This window comes from Eleutherodactylus coqui, chromosome 5, assembly GCF_035609145.1.
Source record: "Eleutherodactylus coqui strain aEleCoq1 chromosome 5, aEleCoq1.hap1, whole genome shotgun sequence".
Lineage (NCBI taxonomy): Eukaryota > Metazoa > Chordata > Amphibia > Anura > Eleutherodactylidae > Eleutherodactylus > Eleutherodactylus coqui.
Genome location: NC_089841.1, coordinates 132,846,987 through 132,870,417, shown reverse-complemented (window position 1 = coordinate 132,870,417; position 23,431 = coordinate 132,846,987). Strand labels below are relative to the sequence as shown.

At 43.7% G+C, this 23,431-nt stretch overlaps 1 protein-coding gene across 1 annotated transcript in view; it reads right to left on the bottom strand.

The window, feature by feature from the left end:
• Positions 1-6,503: 6,503 nt before the first annotated feature.
• The window catches only part of LZTR1 (leucine zipper like post translational regulator 1), a 42,187-nt gene continuing 25,259 nt past the window's right edge, over positions 6,504-23,431 (bottom strand). Inside the window, exons 14-20 of the mRNA XM_066603174.1 lie at positions 21,714-21,883; positions 20,996-21,152; positions 18,436-18,562; positions 16,581-16,730; positions 15,246-15,351; positions 14,874-14,954; positions 6,504-12,161 (exon numbers count right to left, since the gene is read on the bottom strand). Coding sequence (XP_066459271.1) covers positions 12,045-12,161; positions 14,874-14,954; positions 15,246-15,351; positions 16,581-16,730; positions 18,436-18,562; positions 20,996-21,152; positions 21,714-21,883 — 908 coding nt within the window. The 3' untranslated portion in view covers positions 6,504-12,044. The remainder of the gene's footprint in view (positions 12,162-14,873; positions 14,955-15,245; positions 15,352-16,580; positions 16,731-18,435; positions 18,563-20,995; positions 21,153-21,713; positions 21,884-23,431) is intronic.

Sequence of the window (23,431 nt, the reverse complement as noted above, 5' to 3'; positions counted from 1 at the left end):
TTTTTTTTAAGCTGCTAATACGTTTGACTTTAATGTTTAAAAGTGCACATTATATAAGGCCTCATGTCCACGGGCACGCACGGTTTCCAAGTGTGGAATCGCGCAGCGGTTTCCACCCGTGTCCGCAGCCACGAGGCCTAAAAATGCACTTTCTTACCTGTCCGGCTGTCTTGCGGGTCTTCTCCGTCGCAGCTGGATCTTCTTTCTTCTGCATGGCGGTGGCGTGCCACGTGCATGCGCCGTGCCTTTTGTTTTTTTTAAAAATCTCCTGCTTTCCCGCAAGTTCGCAGCGCGGATGCAGTGTCAGCTGTGTCTGTGCCCCAGATCGGACGGCTTCCATTGACTTCAATGGAAGGCGTCCTTGCAGGGAACTGCAGAAAATGGAGCACGCTGCGGGTGTTTTCCCACGCGTGCGACCAGCACGCCAGGATAAATTGGCATCTGCAGGTATTTAATTACAGATGCCCAATGAATGTCTATGGGCATATTGAACTGTGTGTGACCCACGCGGATTCCACAATTTAATTTTGCCCTTGGACATGAGGCCTAAACGCCCATTTACACAGAGTGATGATCGCTCAAAGATTGCGCAAACGACAGTTTGAGTGATCATTTTGCATAAACTATTAAGTAGCTACTTAAGAGCAATTAAGTATGCAAATGAAGCCTTCGCTGAATGCAGTTAAAGGGGTTGTTCCACAAAATGAAGTAAAGTTAAACACTTCTGTATAGCCATATACATGCACTTTGTAATATACATCGTGCATTAAATATTGGCCATACAGAAGTTATACACTTACACCCCCCCCCCCCCCCCCTCTGTGTTGGCGTCCCCGTCTCCCTGGCACCGACCAAATCCTTCTCCTGGCTCGATTAGACGCGCTTGTGCAGTCTGCCTCTTCTGTCCCGTTGGAGGGGCCACTCCAGCATGCTCGCGCCGCACAGCTGGTCTTCTGTATGGCCAATATTTAATGCACGATGTATATTACAAAGTGCATGTATATGGCCATACAGAAGTGTTTAGCTTTACTTTATTTTGCGGGACAACCCGTTTAATAGCCTGAGGGCTCTTATCTGCATTCAGATCCTTTGTTCTCTGAAGGGAAGCAATGCTATCAGCACTACCCACGGAGAACTGCTGATAAGGCTGAACAATGATTATGTAGGTTGGCCTGAATTTAACGATCAGCTAGCAGTGCATGATGGGCGCGTGTTTAAACACAACGATGATTGCTTAAACGATCGCTTTTTAGCTATTTTTGAGTGATCATCGCTCCGTGTAAATGGGCCTTTAGTACGCGGAGGTGTAGATTACGAATGTGTGATTTATCAATCTCTACTGTCAGAATAATCACGGCCACTGAGCTTTTGTGAGTTTTCTATATTGCACTTTTCAGACTGTACTCACACGGCTGATATTCCCGCGCGAGGTCGGTTACGTCTGACAGACAGAATTTGCACAGACAATAAACCAATTCATTTGAATGAAAATCACAGAAAGTGAAAAATATAAAAACAGACAACAAAAAAAAAAAAAAATCACAGAAAGCAGCCATATACTTACTGATACTGAAGGGGGGGCAGATATATACAACACTTATCCCCCAACATGCAGACAGCCAGAATGCTAGGAGCAATCACACAGATGAAGGTACTGATGAACTACTACTCACACACCTTCCTTATATTGAGTGGGGTGACTACTCAGTACTTGTTTCGGCACACAAAAAAAACCTGCCCACTTGTATCAGTAAGTATATGGCCGCTTTCTGTGATTTTTTTTTTTTGTCTCCTTTTATATTTCCCTTTTCGGTCATTTTGATGGCTATTGGTGTAGGGACTCACAAGTAAACGAGGACCCTTGATGTTGGGTTGTGTGCTTGTGTATTTTGGCCAAAATATTACCCAACACCTCATATTAATCAGTAACATGCAGTGTGGCTTTGAACGCTGGGGATGCCTAGCGTGCCAGTGTGGTTCACCTATGAGATGGAGGGCAGCCCACTGGAATCAAATATGGCATCACTAATAGGTTGGGAGCCTGCAGATGGGTGGGTCGGATCCAGCGCTGAGGATTCTCGCCGTGGGACGGGACCCGAGCGCCTGCAGGGACCAGCGCGTACTCACCCGCGCCCCGGTTCCAGCTGTTTGATGTGCCGGCGCATGCGCAGCCCTGCACAGAAAAAGAACATGCCGCGGTTTGTTTGCCGCACGAGATTTTGCGCAGTCAGACCGTGGCCGTCTGCATAGGATTGTTTGTTAAAGCAATCCTATGCAGGCTTCCAGCAGCGGAAATCCCACCGCGGAATTTCCGCTTGTGTGCAGGCGCCCTAAATCTCCTGTAATCAAGGATTATTTGTAACATTTGTGGACTTGCTGCAGCCCACTTACTACCATGTGCAAAGCAGGATCGTGTAGGAAACTTTGCAACTGACATCTGGACCAGAGGCTGCAGGAAATCTCCACAGGTTGTGTAATACTTTGTAGGACTTGCTGCAGGGTTTCTAGACTTCAGTACTGTTGATACATGCACACTTTTGTTTGACTCTAGAAACTCTAACCCAAGGGCATGGTTCTCTGTCATATCATGGCTATGTAAAGGCTAATCACCTATCCTTCGCCTCTCCGAAACAATCAACGCTAAACAGAGTCTTAGACATATACTACAACAATGCAAGAAGTAACAAGTGGTAACTTCTCTTACTACACAGGCAAACTTTATTAAAGCAGTTAACATTGAATGTTACCACTCAGTTGTGCTTCTATGAAAAGGACCTCACAATGCCGATATGAGTGCAGTTTGGACAATGGTAGTTCCCAGCTGCCCACTAGCGCAAGTTGGCCATGCATTAAAGAGACTCTAAAGGCTGGTTTAGACAATTATTATTGTTCAAAAAAAAATCTTTGGAGCAATAATAGTTGTTCTTTTTACAGCGCAAGGTGATTGCTCAAACGTGAGGCCGCTTGTCTTCTGCATCTAGCTGTTCTCTGCTTGGAGCGCCCGGCGGTTTTCAGCCGAATGGGGTATGGAGAACACAGCTGGACCGCTGTGTTCTTCATACTCAGCCTGTCATCAGGAAGCGGGATACAGCTGAAACAATAGTATCAGCTGTATCACGCTGTGAATCCCTGATAGATCAGCGATGGCTTAACAAAAACTGCGCAATGACAGTGCAGTTAGACACGATTATCACTGAAAAGATGTCTTTTGATCGATAATCGTTGCGTGCCTTTACAGCGCAAGATGATCGCTCAAACGTTGAGTGATCACTTTGCGCTCTGAGCGGAGTATACAGAAGACAAGCGGGGCTGCTTGTCTTCTGCATCCAGCTGTTCTCTGCTCTGAGCGCCCAGCTGTTATACAACTGAGCGCTCTGAGCGGGGAATGCAGAACACAGCCTGGACAGCTGTGTTCTTCATACCCCGCCTGTGTTTAGGGAGCTGTATCCCGCTGAGAGTTCCTGATATGGCTAATTGTTGTCTTTCAGCATGCTGAAAGAGAACGATCAGCAATTCCTTAACGAAAACTGCATGATGTCACTGCAGTTAGACACAACAATTATCATTTAAAAAAACAGCTTTAAGCGATTTTTGGGTAAAAAACTTGTCTAAATCAGCCTTAAGGTCAGGATTATATAATGACAGTCGGTGTGCGCTTTGTATCTATGCAGTAGTTTTGGCGAAAATTACATTTTATCAGTGGCAGCATATGTAAAGAGCACTACTTAAAGTAGTCCTGGATATTCATGAGCTGCAGGCTAGCTACACCCACTCTGCCCTCTAATCACTGATTGACTGCTGCCTATTACTAGGCATAGAGAGAGTTGCCAATCATTGGCTGGAGGGCGGGGTGGGTGTGGCTAGCTGCAGCTCATGAATATGCAGGACTACTTCTGTGTCTGGTTGTTGCTAATAAAATGCAAGTTTATTCAAAATTACTACAGAAATCTACACAGCAGACATATCCGTGTGATCAGTGTGACAGACACTACATTATTGTGCTCTGTGAGCGCTGCAAATACATCGTGACAAATTCCCTTTACGTTTTTCTGACCTGCTTGTTCATAGTTTTGTGGAGATGGTGGTCTTGGTCAGCTGTGCCATGAATTAGAACTACAGTTCAGACAACACTACCTCTATCCACCATGACCTGCGGTCTCATCTGGACTTCCATTAATGGGATGCAGAACTGTTTGGTGTGGACAACATTTCAATCACAGCACCCTAACACGGGCATGTTTTATTTTGTGCGTGCTCTTGCATTGCAGTCCCATTTTTTCCAATGGGACCATCGGCAGCATCGCACCACGTGCTAGGTGCACGCAATGTGAGAAACTCTGCGAAACCCGCGCCGAAGATCCCTGCATCCACAAAGTGATGAGAGGCTATTTTGCCATGAAACCGCCTCACATCACTGGGGATTTCACGTGGATGGCGAGCGAGATATGGGGCAGGATTCATGGCCCTATATCACACTCACCCCTGTGAGCTTAGCCTAAAGGCAGCTTTCACATGGGCTACAAAATCATCCATTTTCCGATGATGCGACAGCACTACAAAACGCATATTTGTGAAACCCACGCTTTTCAATGGTCGCCTTAAACATTAGAGCAATGTTTGCAATGATGGCAAGATATCGCGATCGCCCGTGTGATAGAGGTCTAAGGGTGCTTTTTCATGGGACGCCCTGTCAGGCAATAGATGCCAGACAGCTCATCCCAGCGAGATTCTTTCCTGTGTTTTTACACCACAACGAGCATCCCTGACTGCAGTCGGGTATTATTCCGACTTGCCCGTCTCCATTCACAGTAAGCAGGTAGTCATTCATAAGTGAACGACTGCCTGTCTACGTGAAATAAGTTGTTCAGTTTTTTGCATCCAGAAACTGACAGTTGGTCACGCATTTACACGGCATGATTATCGGTCAGACTCTCGCTGGAATGCAAACGATAATGGTGTCTAAAAGCAGCTAAAAACTATCAAAAAATCCAACATGGCAGATCAGCTGGAGAGATGAGATTTGATGACATAGTTATCAAAAAGCTGGTTAGGGATACGAATGGCGTTGATGGTTGGAGGTCTGGAAAGTCTTGAATGCTAAACCAGCATGAACTCTCGAATTAGTATTGGCGATTGTTAGGCCTCAGGCACATGACAATATAACTCCATACATGTTCAGCGTTGTAGAACAGCACCCACAGTCATGTAGGCCTCCATGTAACAAATATACTGATAGCAGCATTGCTCTCAGGAGACAATACCCCTACGATCCGCTTTTGTACAAAGGAAGCATTTAGCAACATGTCAAAATAAGCAGTAGGACGTGGTTTTTGTGTGGCTCCCTACTACAGAGCTGTGCACATCATGGGCTGCTGGTTGGTGCTTTGTATTGAGATATTCTCTCCTATAGGGTGCCTGCACACGGGCGGAATTTCTGCCACGGTATTTTAAGCACATTGTCCGCCCCTGACTGCAACCAATATACTTCTCTGGGGCTCCGCAGTTGTCCCCAGATGGACGGATCTGCATCGCGGATTTTCACGCGCTAGAAAAAAAAAATGTGGCATGTCCTAATTTGGGTTGGATTCTGTGCGTGGAGACTCCAATACAAGTGAATGGACGCGTTTTTTCACGCAGTACATCCGCGGTGCAGCTGCGGATGAAGGCACTGGTTGCTATGACATTAGAGGAAGTAGGCCGCCTGCACACAGGCGGAAATCCAGCGGCGGGATTTCCGTCGCTCAAAGCCTGCATAGGATTGCGTTAACGAAATCTCACGCGGCAAACAAACCGCGGCATGTCCTATTTCTGTGGAAACGTCACTCACCCGGCCGCCGGCTCCGGTCTGCGCATGTGCCAGCTGCCCGGCAGCCGGCACATAAAAGGGCCGAGGCCGCCGGGCACAGGTGAGTACGCGCTCGTCCCTGCAGGTGCTCGGGATGGGTCCCGCGGCGAGAATTCTCGCCGCCGGATCCGACCCGCTCGTCTGCAGGCGGCCTTAGGCGTGGTAGGAGGCTGCAGGTTTTTCCCGCAGCACATCCGCATATATCTGTGCGTGATTTTTCACGCATCCGCACCTATCCGCAAGCACATTTAAGTGCCATACGCAGGTCTCCCACGCGAGAAAATCCGCTGGCGTAATCCGGAACGCTCGTGTGCAGGCGGCCATACGCAGCAATTCAAAGAATTAATCTCTCCAACATTGCATCCAATGGAACATCTCACATTAGTTGGTTTCCATACAGAATCCATCAAAAAGACCTCCGTACATTGCTGTATGAAGGTGGAGGCATGCTGAGGTGCAGCATGGATGCTGCGAGCTTCTGTGGATCCATAGTATTAGTTGTGTGCAATAGGACTTACAAGGCCAGAATGTCTTCAGCCTTCATAAAAGTATCACAGTTCTCCATTAATGTGCTCTGCATGTAAATCTACAGTGACAGCATATGACTAATCTATTTCTATGCAATATCTGAAGGTGGAACAAATTAGACACGATTACGTTACAGCAATAAATACATTTTATTTGCAAACCGATACATGGCCGCTTTCTCAGATCTCATTATACAAAAGAGAAGATACTTGTGCACATTATGCATTTACTATGTACATTCTGAACACAGCTAGAAGATAGGCAAGTGTACAGTATATCAACATGCCGTTAATTACCATCCACCCTTGTGTAAAGGGATAATACCTCAAATTGATCAGATTGTCCTCCAAAAAAAAGGGAAAAAAGTTTTACAGTAACTTTCTTAGGGTTTACTGTGTCCCCAGTCTACTTTCCCACTGGATGCGATTAGGACAGAGGAGGATTTGATCCTGAAGCTTAAGGCTCTCTTCACATTGCGTTTCTTCTATCCAGCACAGCTTTCCTTCTTCTATGCTTTTCCATCCATTAAGACTGACAGGGACGGAAATTACATAAAACAGCGAGCAAAGAGATCTCACTGACATGTTGAAAGCCAAGATGGAGCCTGCAGTGGATAAACCAGCGCAGTGAGAAGAGACCTCTACATTACAGCTGTCAAACTTTGAAAAACTATAAAGCATTTCCCAGATTGTCCGAGTGACAGTAGATCTATGAACTATATAAATACAGTTAGAGTCCTTTTATATGAGATGATCAATGATTACACTAGGCAACAAAAAAAATAAAATAAAATGCGATTTGTGTGTCTAAGAAAAGTTTTAGTTCCTGTTAGCTTATAGTAAAATATAAATGGAAAAAAAAAATTGCCTTTGTGGTCAGGACATTAAAAATATATGATTTAGAATTTCCAAATGTTTCAAGGACATACAGTGAGAAAAGAAATTACTTAAGCCCCATTTACACTGAAAGATGATCACTCAAACGACAGTTTGAGTGACAGTTTTGAGCAATCAGCTTTGCATAAACTCTTAAGTAGCTAATCATCTACTTAAGAGTTAAATGAAGGTGGAGGGGGACACCACTGACATATGTATATGCAAACAGCTGCTTTGTTCTCAGAGCTCTTAGCTGGTATCCGGCTGAGAACTCAGAGTGTGGTGCTGATAGTCATCGCTGATGTTCAATTTGCTAAAAATCAGTGATGAATGAATAGTGCATGAAAAGTGCACAATGGCTACACGTTTAGATGCAACGGTTATCATTGTCTAAATGAGCCTTTACAATCATGAGCTAAAGTCCTTATATAATGCAGACTATGTTCATACAGTTCAAAATTAATGAAAAGGTCTGGTTCTTTTCATTAATCCCTTGCAGTGGCTCACTCTGCACATCTCAAGAAGGAGTACAGTAGTGTTACATTCCTGTTGCAAGTTCAGAAATGCAATCAGTATGGTTGGAAGGTAATTGGAGACTTCCTAATGGGTCTTCAAGGTGGTTTCACAAAGTTTTCTTGCCATCTTTGTCATAGCAGAGACAAAACGGAACACTCCCAATCGACGCGGCTGGCCTGAACGTATTGGCTTCACTGTCGGATGAAGCAACATCAAGTGGGAACCCCTAGTAGATCCTAAGGTGATTGTGATGCCACCTCTTTACCTAAAACTCTGGCTTATGAAACAGTTTGTCACAGCTCTAGATAAAGAATCTACAGTGACAAAACATCTACTAAACGTCTTCCCGAAGCGGACTGAGGCCAAGGTAAAAGCTAGCATCTTTGTGGGAGCACAAATCAGGAGGATCATAGAATGTCCGAAATTTCCTGACATGCTCACAGAAGTACAGAAAGCAGCTTGGAACAGTTTTGTTCAGGGGTTCTTGGGAAATCACAAAGCAGACAACTATGTGGATATGTGGTTCATATTCTGGATTCTCATCTACATAAATTCAAACAGAACATGGGAGCAAACAGAACATGGGAGCATACTCAGAGGAACAGGGACAAAGGTTCCACCAAGATATGCAGCAGTTTTAGCATCGCTATCAAGGACAATACAACGAGAATATGATGGGCGACTACATCTGGGGGCTGGTACGTGAAAGTGACCAACTACACAATCGTCAATCGAAAAGAACCAGACATTTTCATTAATTGTGAACTGTATGGACATACTCCGCATTGTATAATGACTTTGGCTCATGATTGTAAGTCATTTCTTTTCTCACTATGTATGTCCTTGAAATATTGGAAATTCTAAATCATTTTTTATTATTGATTTCCTGACCACAAAAGCAAACTTTTTTCAAAATGAAAGTTATTTTCCATTATATTTTACAATAATCCAACAGGAACAAACAAATTTTTCTTAGACACAAAAGTCACATTGCCTAGTGTTATCACTCCTGTGCTCACACAAGAGTAATAAATCGTACAGTGAATGGAGGAGCGCGTCTGAGATCTCCTCCGACCGCCTGCCTCCATTAACTATAAACATGGAGTCATAGATGAATGATTGTTTATACTGGCAATTTGTCGTTTGGTTTTTACGCCTGCGTAAACTGAATAAGCAAGACTTATCGTTCGTCGTTCAGTCGCTGGCAGCAATTACACTGAATTTGTGGTTAAGTTACACGCGACCCAGCGATAAACTTAATAATCACTCAGTGCAAAAGGGCCCTTAGGCAGCACCACCACAAACTGAATGTTGTCAGAACTACTTCTGTGCAAGCGGGTGAATCAGCCGACATCCAGAGCCACAAGCATTTTTATTTACGTGAAGCTTTAACACGAAGGGTTGACAACAGACACCAGACTAAATTCCAACTACTATAAACATTTTGCCAGGTTATATCCCCATATGCATATTCCTATAGAAGAAATGGTCCATTGAAGCCCCTTTACAGAGCAAGAGAAGAAAAAAAAATGTATTACAGATTCCGAGGGCTGCTCATACCAAACACAGGGACACGAAGTGCTATAAGGAGCTTCCATACATCATGTAATTATGTGTTACCCGCCACTGATATTTGTATGTTACTCGTATCCTGAATTACATAAGCGCATTTCCAATGTATTAGCAGATACATAACAAAAGACAAAAATATAGAGTAAAAGACGGTCTGCAAGCTGTAGCTGGTGGAGGCCCGTGTGTTCAGGTTGTTTCATCTGGAGAAGTGCTTCATACAGCGGTCTCTGTAGCTCATGGGTGCAGCGGCTGAGACCATGTGCATTCATGCTGCGTTTAGACTGGACGATTACTGTTCAGAAAATTGTTCAAACAGGCAAAACTGAACCAACAAGAATGGCGCGCTTCTCGTTCAGCATAAAAATCAGCGCCGTCTCGTGCAGTTTAGGTTCTGATCGTTCAGGTTTTCACACAGGAATGATTAGTGCACAAGAACTGCACAATTCTCAACAAGAGTCATACAGTCTAAACACACTGCCTCAGCGCAGATGAGCTGGTGAGGACGTCATGAGCTCGTTCGCTTGGGCAAATGAAAATCGTGAGGGCATTAGAGCACTGCTCATTCTCATCTGATCCACCAGCTCTATGTTCTGGCAAACAGAAATGGGCCCCCAATGGTCCTATGACACCCTGCCTTACTCCCAAAAGAAAAACAGCAAAGAAAAAAGCCTGTAAGGCTGGTTTCACACAGGCAATAAAAATCGTGTGATGCGAGAGTGAGTTAAAGAGAATTATGAAACCAATGATCTTCAATGGGGTCCTTCACATTAGCGATGCGGCAAGAAAAAAAAAATATTGCGGCATGTCCTATCTTTCTGCGATCAATTTTTTTCTTCTTTTAAAAAAAAAAAACAGAACGCCCACGTTTTCCTAAGGAGCCTCCTTTTTATCGCATCGCAACGCACAAAACTTGCAATTTTTATGCAATGTATTTCTAACTTTAGAAAGTCCTATTGACCTTCGTGATAAAAAAAAAAAAAAGGTGTGATTTTTTATCTCAGGCGGCAGCGATGTGAGATTATTCTAAAGAAAAAGAATCGCTGATCCTCAAATATCGCGGAAGCAAAGACGCGATTTTCTGGCAGCAAAATTGCACGTGTGAAACTCACCTAAGAAGAGGAAAAAACAAAACAAAAAATTGTCTTAAAATGGTATGTGCGTTTTTTTTCTTCTTCTAAACTATTTTTGGGTGGCCTTTTCTTTTTATTCAAACATTTATAAAGTGCATTTTGCGATATTCTTCCCATTTACATTCGTCCTGTAGAGAAGCCTATGGAGTCGCCACAAAAAGAGCCAAACATTTAGCCCGCCGCATTTCTAAGCGAAAAACGCACACAAACTGTCACCAACACATAAACCCATAAGTATAAAAAGCCTGCATGGTTTGTGGTGTGTAAGAGTGACCAGATGTTGGCTGCAAGTCAGTAGGAAAATTAGTTTCTTTGCCAAAAAATGCATTGAACACCTCTAAAACTTGCAGTTTTCTCTGAAAATCGCTATGTGCGCAAGCCATTCTTGAAAAGGAAAGACTAGTATCCCAAAAATGGAGATGATTTCTGCAGGCAGGATCTTTTCTCCACAGGTCAGCGTTTTGGAGGGTCTAATATAAAGGCCCATTTAGACAATGATTATCGCTCAAAAACAATCTTTTGAGAGATAATTGTTGTGTGTAAAAGTGCTCCCATCGTCCACTATTCGTTCTTCACTGACTTTAAGCAAGCTGAAATTCAGCAATGAGCCTTATCAGCTCCACACGCAGAGTTCTCAGCAGGTTACTGCTGATAGTATTCTTTCAGCTGGTATCCCGCTAAAAGTTCTCAGCGGGATACTGCTGACAGCTCCGAGAACAAAGCACCTGTTTGCAGATAACAGCACTCCTGCTGTCTGCTGAAAGAATGCCGTTCTATGAAGCGCATGAATCGTCAGTCTCGATCGTGCCTCTCATACGTTCTGTTGGCTCTTCCAACCCGATGCAAGAGCAGAGTCTGCATAAATGAGTAAACTCTTTCATTTGTCTGCTTACAAGGAATTACAGGCTACTTTATGCAAAAAGTAAGAGTATATTGGGCAACTACCTTCACATTAACTACAGTACTTGGGCTCTGTTCACATCTGCACCGCGGGTCGGTTTTTCTGCTGCATTATGGGAGCAGGAAAATGATCCCACTGACCGAATGAATAAGTCTTCTGATGCAACCAAATGGACCCCACTGACTTTAACGAGGCCCGTTTGGTTGTCCGGTATTTTACAGGACGAAGCAGCGCTGCATGCAGCATTACTTTAGTATAACTAAACCTCTGGGGCCGACGTAAACAAGCCCATAAGAGGCACCGTCACATTACCTGATTACAGTTATTCTCCATTTTCTTTTCACATAGTGTCTGATGACCCAAGAATGTTGCTAGAATAAATTAATCAGCTATTTAATTAGAATAAAGCTGTGAAGTACTTTTAATTGTAATAAAAAGGAAAACCATCATAGGAAGTGGATGTGCAACTCATACAAGTAGCTTCTAAACATGAAATGGTAAGGAGCGATACTTCACTTGTTACTGCTATAATGTGCAGGACAGATCTTCTCACAGTAATCAGCTTCTCATGTACAAGATACAACTTCATGGTCCCGTGTGTTCTGACTGTGAAGGACACTCGGCAGCGAGGAATGCTTCGTCAAACTGTCCACAGCTATGTCTCAGAGCGCCGGCACTCATATGTCTGAGCCTAGCTCTGCACATTGCTTGTCTGAGATGTGGCTCGCCAGAGACTCGATAATGTTGATGAGCAAAGGCTGGCTCAACGAACGTAGGTTTGGCAGCTTGGCAACCTTCAGGTGAGGAAGGAAAGGAGGAAGAATGAGGAGGCTGTCTCATCTATCTGCCAAGAAAATCGGACTGGCCCTTAATGTCTAAAAAAGCTAAATGGGTAATGACTAAGAATTAGAAATGCATGACTATTTGACAGCAGTTGGGTAATGTGGATGTTGGGTTGTAAGAACTGTACTGTAACATATCAGTAATTGAACACAAGAGCGTCACTTCTTAGAAGTTGGATGGTTAAAATCCACAATTAAAGAGGACCTGTCATGTCCCCCTGTCAGCGAGGCTAGCTGCATAGCTGTGGCACCGCTGACTCCAATGAGGTCGTTTATACTTAACCCATGTTCCAGCTCTTCATATTCGTCTCTTGACACTTTGAATCTGTCAAGAGGGTGGCCCCAGCGCTCACCATCAATTCATTGTCAGAGGCGGGGACTGCTCCCTTCACACATTCACAGCTCTGGGAGCCAAAGCTTAGAAGAGGCTGTTATGGGGAATTAGGGGAAGTAAGAACAGAAAGACATTGGGGCTTATTTACAAATACAGTCTAAAAGTTCGACAATGAAAATGTAGACCAGAGAGTCTTAAAATTCTATCCAAATGATACATCTGTCAATTTTTAAAACAGTCTAGTTTAAGTTTAGACCACCTTTCAGCTGCCCAAGATTTTGGTGCAATGCAGACCCCACCACCCCTTTTTTATTTTCGTAACATAGTAAATGTGGCACAAAACATGTTTGACAGTTTTCTGGTGCATTTGTTCCAGAAAACGGCTGAATTTGCAATAGTAAATAAGCCCTATTGTTGCAGTCAGCAGGGCCACGGCTGCAGAGCTGTGCAGCTAGAACCGCTGACATGAGGACATGACAGGTTCTCTTTAAAAGTTGTTGTGTGGTTACAAGTAAGAAAGAAATAACAGCTGGGTAGGAGTTAAAATAAAAAAACCCCAAAAAGCATACTCTCCCATCTTCGGCTCCCCGGGGCGCAGGTAAACTGGCTCCTGCTGCCCCGCTGTGGACTGTCGCAAGAAGTCAGGTGACTAATCTGAGGCTACACTATCACCTTCCAAACTCTTGGCATCAGCGCTCACTTCCATCGCCAGGAGTTTAGGACAGTAATGCTATGGCCTCAGATTAGCTGCAGCGATCACCTGACTGTCAAGCGGCTGTCCCACAGCAGGGGATGGGGCAGCAGTAATCAGTCAGCTGTGCCCCTGGGGATCAAAGTCAGAAGGGTATGCCTTTTTTTTAACTTGTAACCACACAACCCCTTTAATAACCCTCTAGTAGAGTGTACAGGCATACAAGAGAAGTAGTTATGAACAGAGACAGGACAGACACAAATAATGGTTTTATTTCTGCACATGCTTAAAAGTGATGAGTGCATACAAATCCACAAAGACAAGAGATGCATACAAAAGAGAAGTGCTTCAAGTAAATTCATAAAATATCAGTCTATTCATGGCTACCTTCCTGCATTCAGCTTCACAACAATGAGAATGTAATGGATGAGGTTATGGACCAAAATGTAAATAAAGAGAGATGTGGCACAAGATGTGACAGATCTTCAAGAGCAAGAACTTAAGGCCCATTTATAAGAGCCCATAAATCGCCAAAAATCGCTAAAAGGCGATCGTTTTAGCGATAATTGTTGCGTCTAAATGTGCGCCCATCGTGCACTGCTAGCTGATCGGTAAATTCAGTCCAATCTAAAATTCGTCATTCACTCTTATCCGCAGTTCTCCATGGGTAGTGCTGATAGCATTGTTTCCCTGTGGAAAACAAAGGATCTGAATGCAGATAAGAGCCCTCGGGCTATTAACTGCTTTCAGCTAAAGGCTTCATTTGCACACTGAATTGCTCTTAAGTAGCTACTTAAAAGTTTATGCAAAATAATCGCTCAAAGCTGTCACTCACACTGTCGTTTGAACGATCATCGGCTCGTGTAAATGGGCCTTTACAGGCTGATTTAGAAGGAGGAGATGGAAGAAGAATGCAACCGATGCACAAACTAATCATAAGGATGGGGCTGCATGGTGACTTTGGCTGCAACCCTTGTCCTGTAGCCATAGATTGTAGTGTAGCCCTGCAACATCATAAACTAATAGAAGATTGTGATTGCAAGTTGCTGGGACCCAATGATTGGAAGAAAGCCAAGAAGCTTGGATTTGTGATCATAAGGTCATGGTAACTTGCAAGTCAATGTGGTTGTGTTGTGCCTCGTATTAGTTCGCCATGTTGCAGGGCTACACTAAAATCTACATCACAAATGTGACCTGTGCTGCGTCCAAAGTCGCCATGCAGCCCTAGGCTAACTCTTGTAATAGAAAAACGCTATGACGGACATTTATGAAACTGTCTAAAATAAGTCTTTTTTTTGTCCACAGCAACCAATCACAGGGCAGCTTTCACTTCTTGTAGTGCTTTTGTAAAATCAAAGATGCGCTGTGATTGGTTGCTTTGGTGACAAAAACAGTTTTACACAGTTTGTGAATTTGCCCTGCAAGTTTTACATAGAGGGCATAATGCAAGCGAAATCAGCTGAGACCAACACAGCCATTCTTCATTCCTTCCAATTCCACGCACACAGATATAACTTTGAAAAAGTTAGTAGAGAAAGCAGAGAAGTGACAATTTTTAGAGTACAGTAGATAAGATTGCTCCAAAACTGAAGATGAGAGGACAACATGTTCCCAGAGCCCCAGAAAAGATGCCACCAACCTTGGTGAACTGATGGACAATGATGTGAAGGCAGTGCTTCTTCATATCCAGGGCTTGTGTCTTATCTGCTGCTTCCAAGATCTGAAACACATATATTCAATTAAACTAGGAAGAGTACATTTATAGTACATTCTGATCACATAACCACATCAGATATCTCCAGAATCCTACCCATAATCCCCTGGTCAAATGTTATATAAGGTTTCTGTGCGCAGTCTGTTTACTTCTGTACCACAACTGGTTCTGACCTGGGGTAGTCTAACAGGCTGTATATAAAATACTGGTGCTACATCCAAAAATGCCAATAGTGACCTCACACAAAGCCCTGTAATATCACAGCTATAAGGGATAACAACTCTTAGATCCCTCTACCTGCAGCACATTCTCAACAGTCACGTTCATCTCCAGATTTTGCCGGCAGTATGCTTGAAGCCGGTTACTGAAGAATCCGTAATAATATGGAGCCGAGAACAAATAGCTGGTGTTCATGTTAAGGAATATAGACATTTTTTCTGGTCTTTTATAGGTATTGTTTTGGGGCCTCTGTGAAATATTAGTGTATTATCAGACACTTCCCAAAGTATCTATCAGCAGTAATATGTCAGAGCAGATACAGACAATGTATTCATTATGGTGATTCCAGTAGAGTTGTGCACATAATACAGGCTTCACTTATGGCACATGGAGACAGCTGTCATAAATGCTGTCAGCACTTGTGTTTTATTTACCGACATTATCGCTTTCAGTCAGCATAAACACTAAATCCCTGGCTTCTTGTTCCGTGTAAATGCTCCCCAGTTCACATAGAAGATGAAGCGGCCATGATCCCGCGTGGTCTGTCAGTGTAAACGCTCTACACTAGCGCTAACGACCTTAGTGCTCTTTCACACGGCACTGCGATATTTGTCCACCCGAATCGCAGCTGAAAGTGCATGAAGGAGAGGCAGCCATGGCCAAGTCGCGGCTGCATCTCCTGTTTTCTCGCCCATTCAGACGGCCAGGTGCAGCATATACACGCCGCAGCCCGGAATACAGTCGGCCGGGGAAAGAGTTCAGCTCTGCTGAACTCCCTCCCCCTCTCCGCCCCTTGCTGGCAAGGAGAGGGGTTGGGAGCTTAGCTAGTCGTACTAAACTCCCTCCCCAGCCTATGGGAACTGCCAGCAAGGGGAGGGAGTTTAACAATGCAAGCCGCTGCAAAACTTCCTCCCACTTCCCTATCCTGATGGCTACCACAGGAGTCTATGGGAACGGCCAGCGTTTTAGGCCAAAAGATGGGACAAGACCTAGCTTTTCTGACTGGTGTAAAGACAGGTGGCCGGAATGGGCACTGTATGAGCCATCTTTTCCAGCTGGCAGATTTTACGCCCTGGAAAGATTGGCCATCTGAACAAATGAATTGAAATCCAATGCTTCAGATGGTCGCGATTTTCAGCCGGCGTTTTATCACGGCAAAAATTGCTGCGATAAAACGCTTGTGTGAAGCTAGCTTTAGCAGTGACATCAGCGCTTATGCAGTCATTTAGCTGACTGTCGTGTGACAGGGCTGTTAGTCCTTGGTTATTGGGGACAGTCGGGCAAAGCACACGCATATTTTACATTCCAGCAGCAGTCAGTTACCGCACACATCGCATCAGAATGACATCATATAAAACGATCGTCAGTAATTTGGAGATGCCAATTTAACTCTAAGCTGGACTAAGAGGATACAGAGAGTCTTCAGGCGGCATGTTCACTTCTCCATAATAGATGTATCGAAGTAGTGATTCAAAGGCTTGCTTGCTTGGCACCATCTCACCAATGGAAATATTCACTTGTCCATCCTCAGGCATGAAAGAGCGGAACATGGCCTCAAAATAACTGCAAGGAAACCCACAACAGGGAACTGGTTTACATACAAAGCTTACTGAACTAAGCAAGATTATAGTAAGATGATAGCAGAAATAGCAGAGCACAATGGTAGCTGGTGGCCGGGCCAAAGATTAATGTGCACACGCTCCCGAACGCCAGATTTAGATGAAAGAAGCGCACATTAGCCTCCTTTGCCAATTCTTTCCATAGAAGAGGTGGTCCGTTTCCCTGGTAACAAGCAGTAAACAACTAGGATGACAGAGGAATCAATATTGCCACGAATCTCAGCGTTCAGCCTATCTGTCAGATAGGCTGACCGGCGGAGATCCATCTGCCGGCTCCTGCTCCCTGGCCGCGGCTCCCGTGGCGGAGATCCGCCGCAGGATACCACAACGCCCGTGGACAGGCAGCTTTAAGGGTATGTCCACAAGGAATATATTCAAAGTAAGAAAAGCGATCGAGTGCCGAGTTCTGTCATTGGCTGCAGCAGCCAGTGACATCCTGTAAACAGATAGGACTGTTTTATAGGGGGAAAAAAGGATATCGGACAACCTATTTGAATCTCATCACTATGTTCCTAATGTAAATGCTGAGGTCTTTCTGCATGCAATACCTTTGTGGAAAATCTGGAGCAATTACACTATGTGAATCATTTAAAGCGTCTTTCCGAAGTTTCATAATAGTGCATGACGCAGCCCATAATGGATGTAACTAGTGGGTGCTAAGAACTCAGTTTTATAATGGGAGCTCTTAGAACTCACTAGTTTAACCCCTTAAGGAACAATCATAGTAAATTTACGGTGCTTGGTCCTGGGCTTTAATTCCAGCCGATAATAAAAATACAACATGGGATTAAAGATTCTGATCCTCAAACTAGCAGGAGCAGGTGGGGATCTCAGCTGTTAGTCACAGCTGAGGACCAGTAGGTGAAGGTAGAAGCGGTTTTAACCCCTTCTGCGTACTCCTTTACAGGCTACATCACGATAAATGGATGCTATGTAGTGAATGGAGAAAGTGAAAGTATCACTTCCACTATTCGACCTGGTAATAACGTGACGGCTGGGCACTCCCTGCCAATGCAGAGCTGCAGGGTTCTAGCAGACCCAGAAAAAGCAACAATGTAAATGTCTTCCAGAGATGAATATATGAAAATATATATATTATCCCACTGCGTACTTACTATGTACCCTGTAATCCAAGGCTATACAAATTATATATCAAAACTTCCAAAACAAAATGAGGAACCCGTTCTTGTACTTTATTTTAGCATAATACTAATGTAAAAAATAAAATTAAAAAATTATATACATAAAACAAACTTTATGAATGGAAAAAAAAACAGCTAAAATAATAATTTAGTTATAAATATTTCTGGCATGTGAAGAAAAACAAATAGGGCAGTAAACCACCACTAAAATCCCTAAAAAAAGGGTCTGGTATTTTAAGACCAAAACACCCTGGTCCTCAAGAGGTTAAACATGGCATTAGTAAAATGGTGTAAAGAGTTAAAATACGCATCTCATGAGTTAGCATGCCGACGTTGTGATTTTAATATTACAGACCCAATTCCCTGATTTTCTTTCAGCTTATACCAAGTTTACTGTGAACAGGAAATCTGGCAATTAGTTGACGATTTGATTGCAGGAGACGGATGTGAAGAAAAGCATCTTGCAGCTTCACACACAATATACAGCACAGCTTGCCTGAGACACACCTGGAACGAGCAGCCAGGATGGTTTTATGTGCAGGTCTAGGGTGTCCATCCAGCAACAAGGTGATGTCACAAAAATCTCTTCCTGCACCCTCCAGATAAGCCTTCATATCCTGGACTAGAGAGGTACCTAACAAACATAAATCAATACATTTACTAAACAAACCAATTTAATCTGCCTCATACGTCAATGGTTCTTCTTAAAATGTAGTGACAATTCATTCAGCTTCTTCAACCTCCAGCTTATAGGAGAGATATTTCATGAAAATACAGATTTCTTGTAGCTTAAGGCCCCTTTACACGCAAAAATATTTCAAAGGCCGCCTACAGAGGGGTGGAAATTCCGTGGAATTTCTGCCCTTGGAAGCTGCCATAGGATTGCGTTAGCAGACAGCTGCTGTTTGGCCGTGCGAGATCTCGTGCGGCAAACAAACTACAGCATGTTCTATTTGAACATGAAAGATCCAGAGCTGCGGGGCGCGGGTGTGTATGCGCTGCTCTCTGCAGGCGCTCAGGTCGAGTCCTGCAGCAAGAATTCTTGCAGGCTGCTGAATGAAGAGATTTAGCGATCTATTTGCATTAAATGTTAATACCCATTAACACTTTATCATCTTCATTTGCATGTTAAAAGACCCATAGGAGTGGTTTGCAGAGCCCAGCATGTGTTTAAACACAATCACAGCTATGCAAACAGTTTGTCAAATTCCATTGTTCTCCTTGCAGCTAGTGTAAACATGCCGCCCAGACATCCTGGAGTCTTTTATAAGATGAGCAAAATATATTCAAATAGAATGTATATGCTCAGTCTTTCAGCAGCTGAACAATGCATTTTAATTTCAACTACAATCCATTGTTCAAACGAAAAGTGCACGATGCCCATGTTTACATGTAATGGTTATCGATCACTTTTGGCCGTTTGTACGACGTTTGAGCGATAATCATTCCGAGTAAAAGGGCCTTTACTTACAACCCATCATTACTACCTGCAGTCTTTCTGAGACACATTCGGGGGAAACAGCAGGTAAGCAAAGTTAACCAGTTTGAAATTCGTGCACAGTGATAGGCAGCTGTTTATTACAGCTGACACCCGGCAACAACAGCTCCAATCGGCCATGCGGCCGATCAGGGCATTTAAATCCGTCCCGTACATTCTGAAAGGCCCCAGAACTGTCTTGGCAGTATGCCTATCAAGCCATCCCCGTGGGGTAGCTTGATAGACTGCCTGCCCGATCGCAGTATGTTGTGATGCCATGGCATTACATCATACTGCAGGAGCAATCAAAGCATCACAAGTTGTGGTCCCCTAGGGGGCTAAAGAAAAAAGTAAAAGAACAATAAAGTTTTACTAATAGTTGAAAAAAAAAAAGAAATTAAAGTTTAAGCAAAGAAACAAACAACCCATTTGGCATATTTACAATAAAATAATCTAAATAATAAAACAAGAATACATATTTGCTATCGCTATGTCCATAAGTCCGATCTATTAAAGTAACGCATTATTTAACCTGCAGGGTAAACATAGTCAGAAAAAAAGGCTAGAGATGCTCTTTTTTGGTCACCCTGTCTCTAAGAAAAAAACGCAATAAAAAGTGATCAAAAGGTCGTATAAATTCAAAAGGTGGTACCAACGGAAACTACAGGACGTCCCACAAAAAAATGAGCCCTCGCGCAACTATGTCTACAGAAAAACAAAAAAACTATTGCGAGCAGAAAATGGCGGCAGAAAAAAGTAAAAAATAAACGTTTTTGAAAAAAATACAAGTAGTACAGCAAAACAAAAAAACAAAAACTATATACGTTTGTTATCGTAGTAATTGTACTGATCCATAGAATAAAGTTAGGCCGAAAGGTGGCTTTTTAAAAAATTCTACTCCACTTATAATTGTTTAAGTATTTCCGTGTGTTATATTATACATTAAATAGTACCATTGCAAAATACAACTTGTCCCACAAAAAACAAGCCCTCATACAGCTACCTCGATGGATAAAGAAGTTACAATTTTTTTTTTAAAAGGGGGAAGGAAAGAACGAAAATTGAAAAAAAAAATGTGGCCGAGTCATTAAGAGATTTATGGGGAGTCAGAGCCGATAGCTTGGCTAATAACTCTCTGAAGATGGCCTTACATATTACATGGACATCGGTGGGACTGGCTGACCATTTAATGTGCATCTTCCCCGATGGCAGATTTCAATGTGTTGGATTTATTTACAGTACTTATTGTACTCTCCATACTGAGAACAAATACACCAAGCGTGCCTGTGTCTAGGTGGGGGTATCAGGAGGAATAGCTGTTGGCTGAACAAGTGTTTGGCTAATGGCTTTGCGTCTGTTCATATACCATTTTACTATAGTTTCACGTTCAGCGTATGCAGCTGAAAAGCTGAATTTATATATACTTTTTCATATTGGGAGTTGATGGCCAACATATGCCACTGTTAGACTCTACAGTTGCATACATGTGGGAATACTCCAATAAAAGCACAAATGTGAACACCTTTAATACAGTCACAATCGTCATCCCATATCCAGAAGAAGTACATTCTACTAAAGCCAGTGACAAACCTATATCTACAGGCTGGTCAGAGTGGAGCCGTAGAGGCGGCTGCTGCTTCCGGCGAACAATCTCCACGATCAGCGAGGACGACAAATGCTCAAACTCTTTCATCATTATCACCTGGTTAAAGTGCGATTCCTTTACAACAAAGTTCAGGCAGTGCTCCTGGTGAAGAGAGCGTTAAGTCAGTAGTAATACAGGAATACGCCATGTGAACATGTCAGCAGCTCAGCACACATTTATCCAGTAACTAGATCAGTCCGCTTGGCTCACTGAGAATGTGGAGCGCATCCTGACAAAAGGCCCTTTTACACAGAACGATATAGTTCAAAAAAGTCGTTCAAACAACGGAAAATGAACAATCATTCGGTGTAAACGCAGCCAACAAATGACGAACGCTAAAATCAGTCGCTTTTTGTTTGTTTTATGTAGCCATAAAAATCACAGTTTAAATAGCGCTTGTTCAGTCGTTCTTAGTCACTTCTACAATGAATGTGAACGACTGAATGATTTCTCGTTTGAACGAGCCGACCGTGTATCTGCCTGCATAAACAGGATGCCTAAGCGAACTCTGACATCATTCCCTCATTGAAACACTAAATAGTTTGGTGTAAAAGGACCTAAAGCAATACCTGTGCTGACCCCACAGTACATTATATACATGGCATCTGCCGCTTCCCATGCGGTGGAAAGTAACGGCCTTGAGCTGGGTAGACGCAGTATTACCTTCAGCTGGTCCAGCTGCAGCTTGTTGGCGTTTTCACACACTACAAGGACATTCTGAAGGTCAACAGATGCTTCAATGTACTGAACACAGAGCTGCTCCAGTCGTGACAGCTTAAAGTGCAGAGCTAGTTTGTACACATCCATAATGAGGAGGACATCCTGGACATGACCTGGGGAAAGAATCAGCTTTAATAGAGGGTACCGACTCCCTAAACTTATCAACCTTTATTCGGTTAAATGCTGTATTGTGAGAAATAAGCGACAGAAAGCATGCTGCTCATCATTTCGATACATTCTACAAGGATTAACCCGATGCAGGGACTGAAAAAAAGAACAGCACAGCGCTTACCTGAATCCCCGCGTTCCGGTGACTTCTATACTTACCGGTTGAAGATGGCCGCCGGGGTCTGCTCCCTCCGTGGACCGCAGCTCTTCTGTGCGGTCCATTGCCGATTCCAGCCTCCTGATTGGCTGGAATTGGCACGTGACGGGGCGGAGCTACACAGAGCCCCATTGAGAAGATAAGAAGACCCGGACTGCGCAAGCGCGTCTAATTTGGCCATTCGACCATTTTAGACGGCGAAAATTAGACGGCAACCATGGAGACGAGGACGCCAGCAACGGAGCAGGTAAGTGAAAAACTTTTTATAACTTCTGTATGGCTCATAATTAATGCACAATGTACATTACAAAGTGCATTATTATGGCCATACAGAAGTGTATAGACCCACTTGCTGCCGCGGGACAACCCCTTTAAGGACCAAGCGCCATAAGTATCAAATATTTGGTCCTGGTCTTAAATTTCATTTGATAGTAAAAAATACAGCGCAGGTTTAAAGCTCCTGTAATGTAGCAGGAGCAGGTCTGATGCTCAGCTGTCAAATCCAGCTTTCTGCCATCTCTTTGGCTACACCATGCTTAATGAGGGCTTAATGAGAACAGAGGAAGTGGCAGTTTCCTCTATTGGACCTGGTGATCATTGGCAATCCCCCACATGGCATGCTGGGTCGTGGGCTGCTTTCACACGAACGTATATCGGCTCAGTTTTCATGCCGAGTCGATATAAGTCGTCCTCATCTGCGGGAGGGGGGGGGGGGGGGGGGGGAAGGAAGGAAGAGCCAGGAGCAGGAACTGAGCTCCCGCCCCCTCTCTACTATTTACAATGGGGGAGAGGTGGGACGGGGGCAGGGCTAATTCTCGGAACTTAGCCCCGCCTCCGTCCCGCCTCCTTTCATTGCAAATAGTGCAGAGGAGAAGAGGCAGAGAGGGCGCGAGCTCAGTTCCTGCTCCTGGCTCTTCCATCCTTTCCCCCTGCAGATGAGGACGACGTATATCGGCTCGGCGTGAAAACCGAGCAGATATACGTTCGTGTGAATGCAGCCTTAGCAGACCGCAGACCAGCTCTGCCAGTGACCATCGTCACACTATTTTTAACTTTTTGTACATATTATCTCTAATTAAAAAAAGAAAAATTAAAATTGAAAAGCAGTATTAAAAAAATAACCCTATTAAGTCACAAAAAAGAAAACAAAAACGCAACAAAAATAATTTTTGCAGCCCGACAAAATAAGTAGGACCATAAAACGTGTAAAGTTGCTAGGGCCCAGCCTTTTAAGTTCCTTACTGGAACAGTAATCCTGTTAACATAATTGATAGGTCCTCATACATTCACTGGTGCAGCGAATTAATACGTCGTTGCATCCCAACAAGGAGAACAG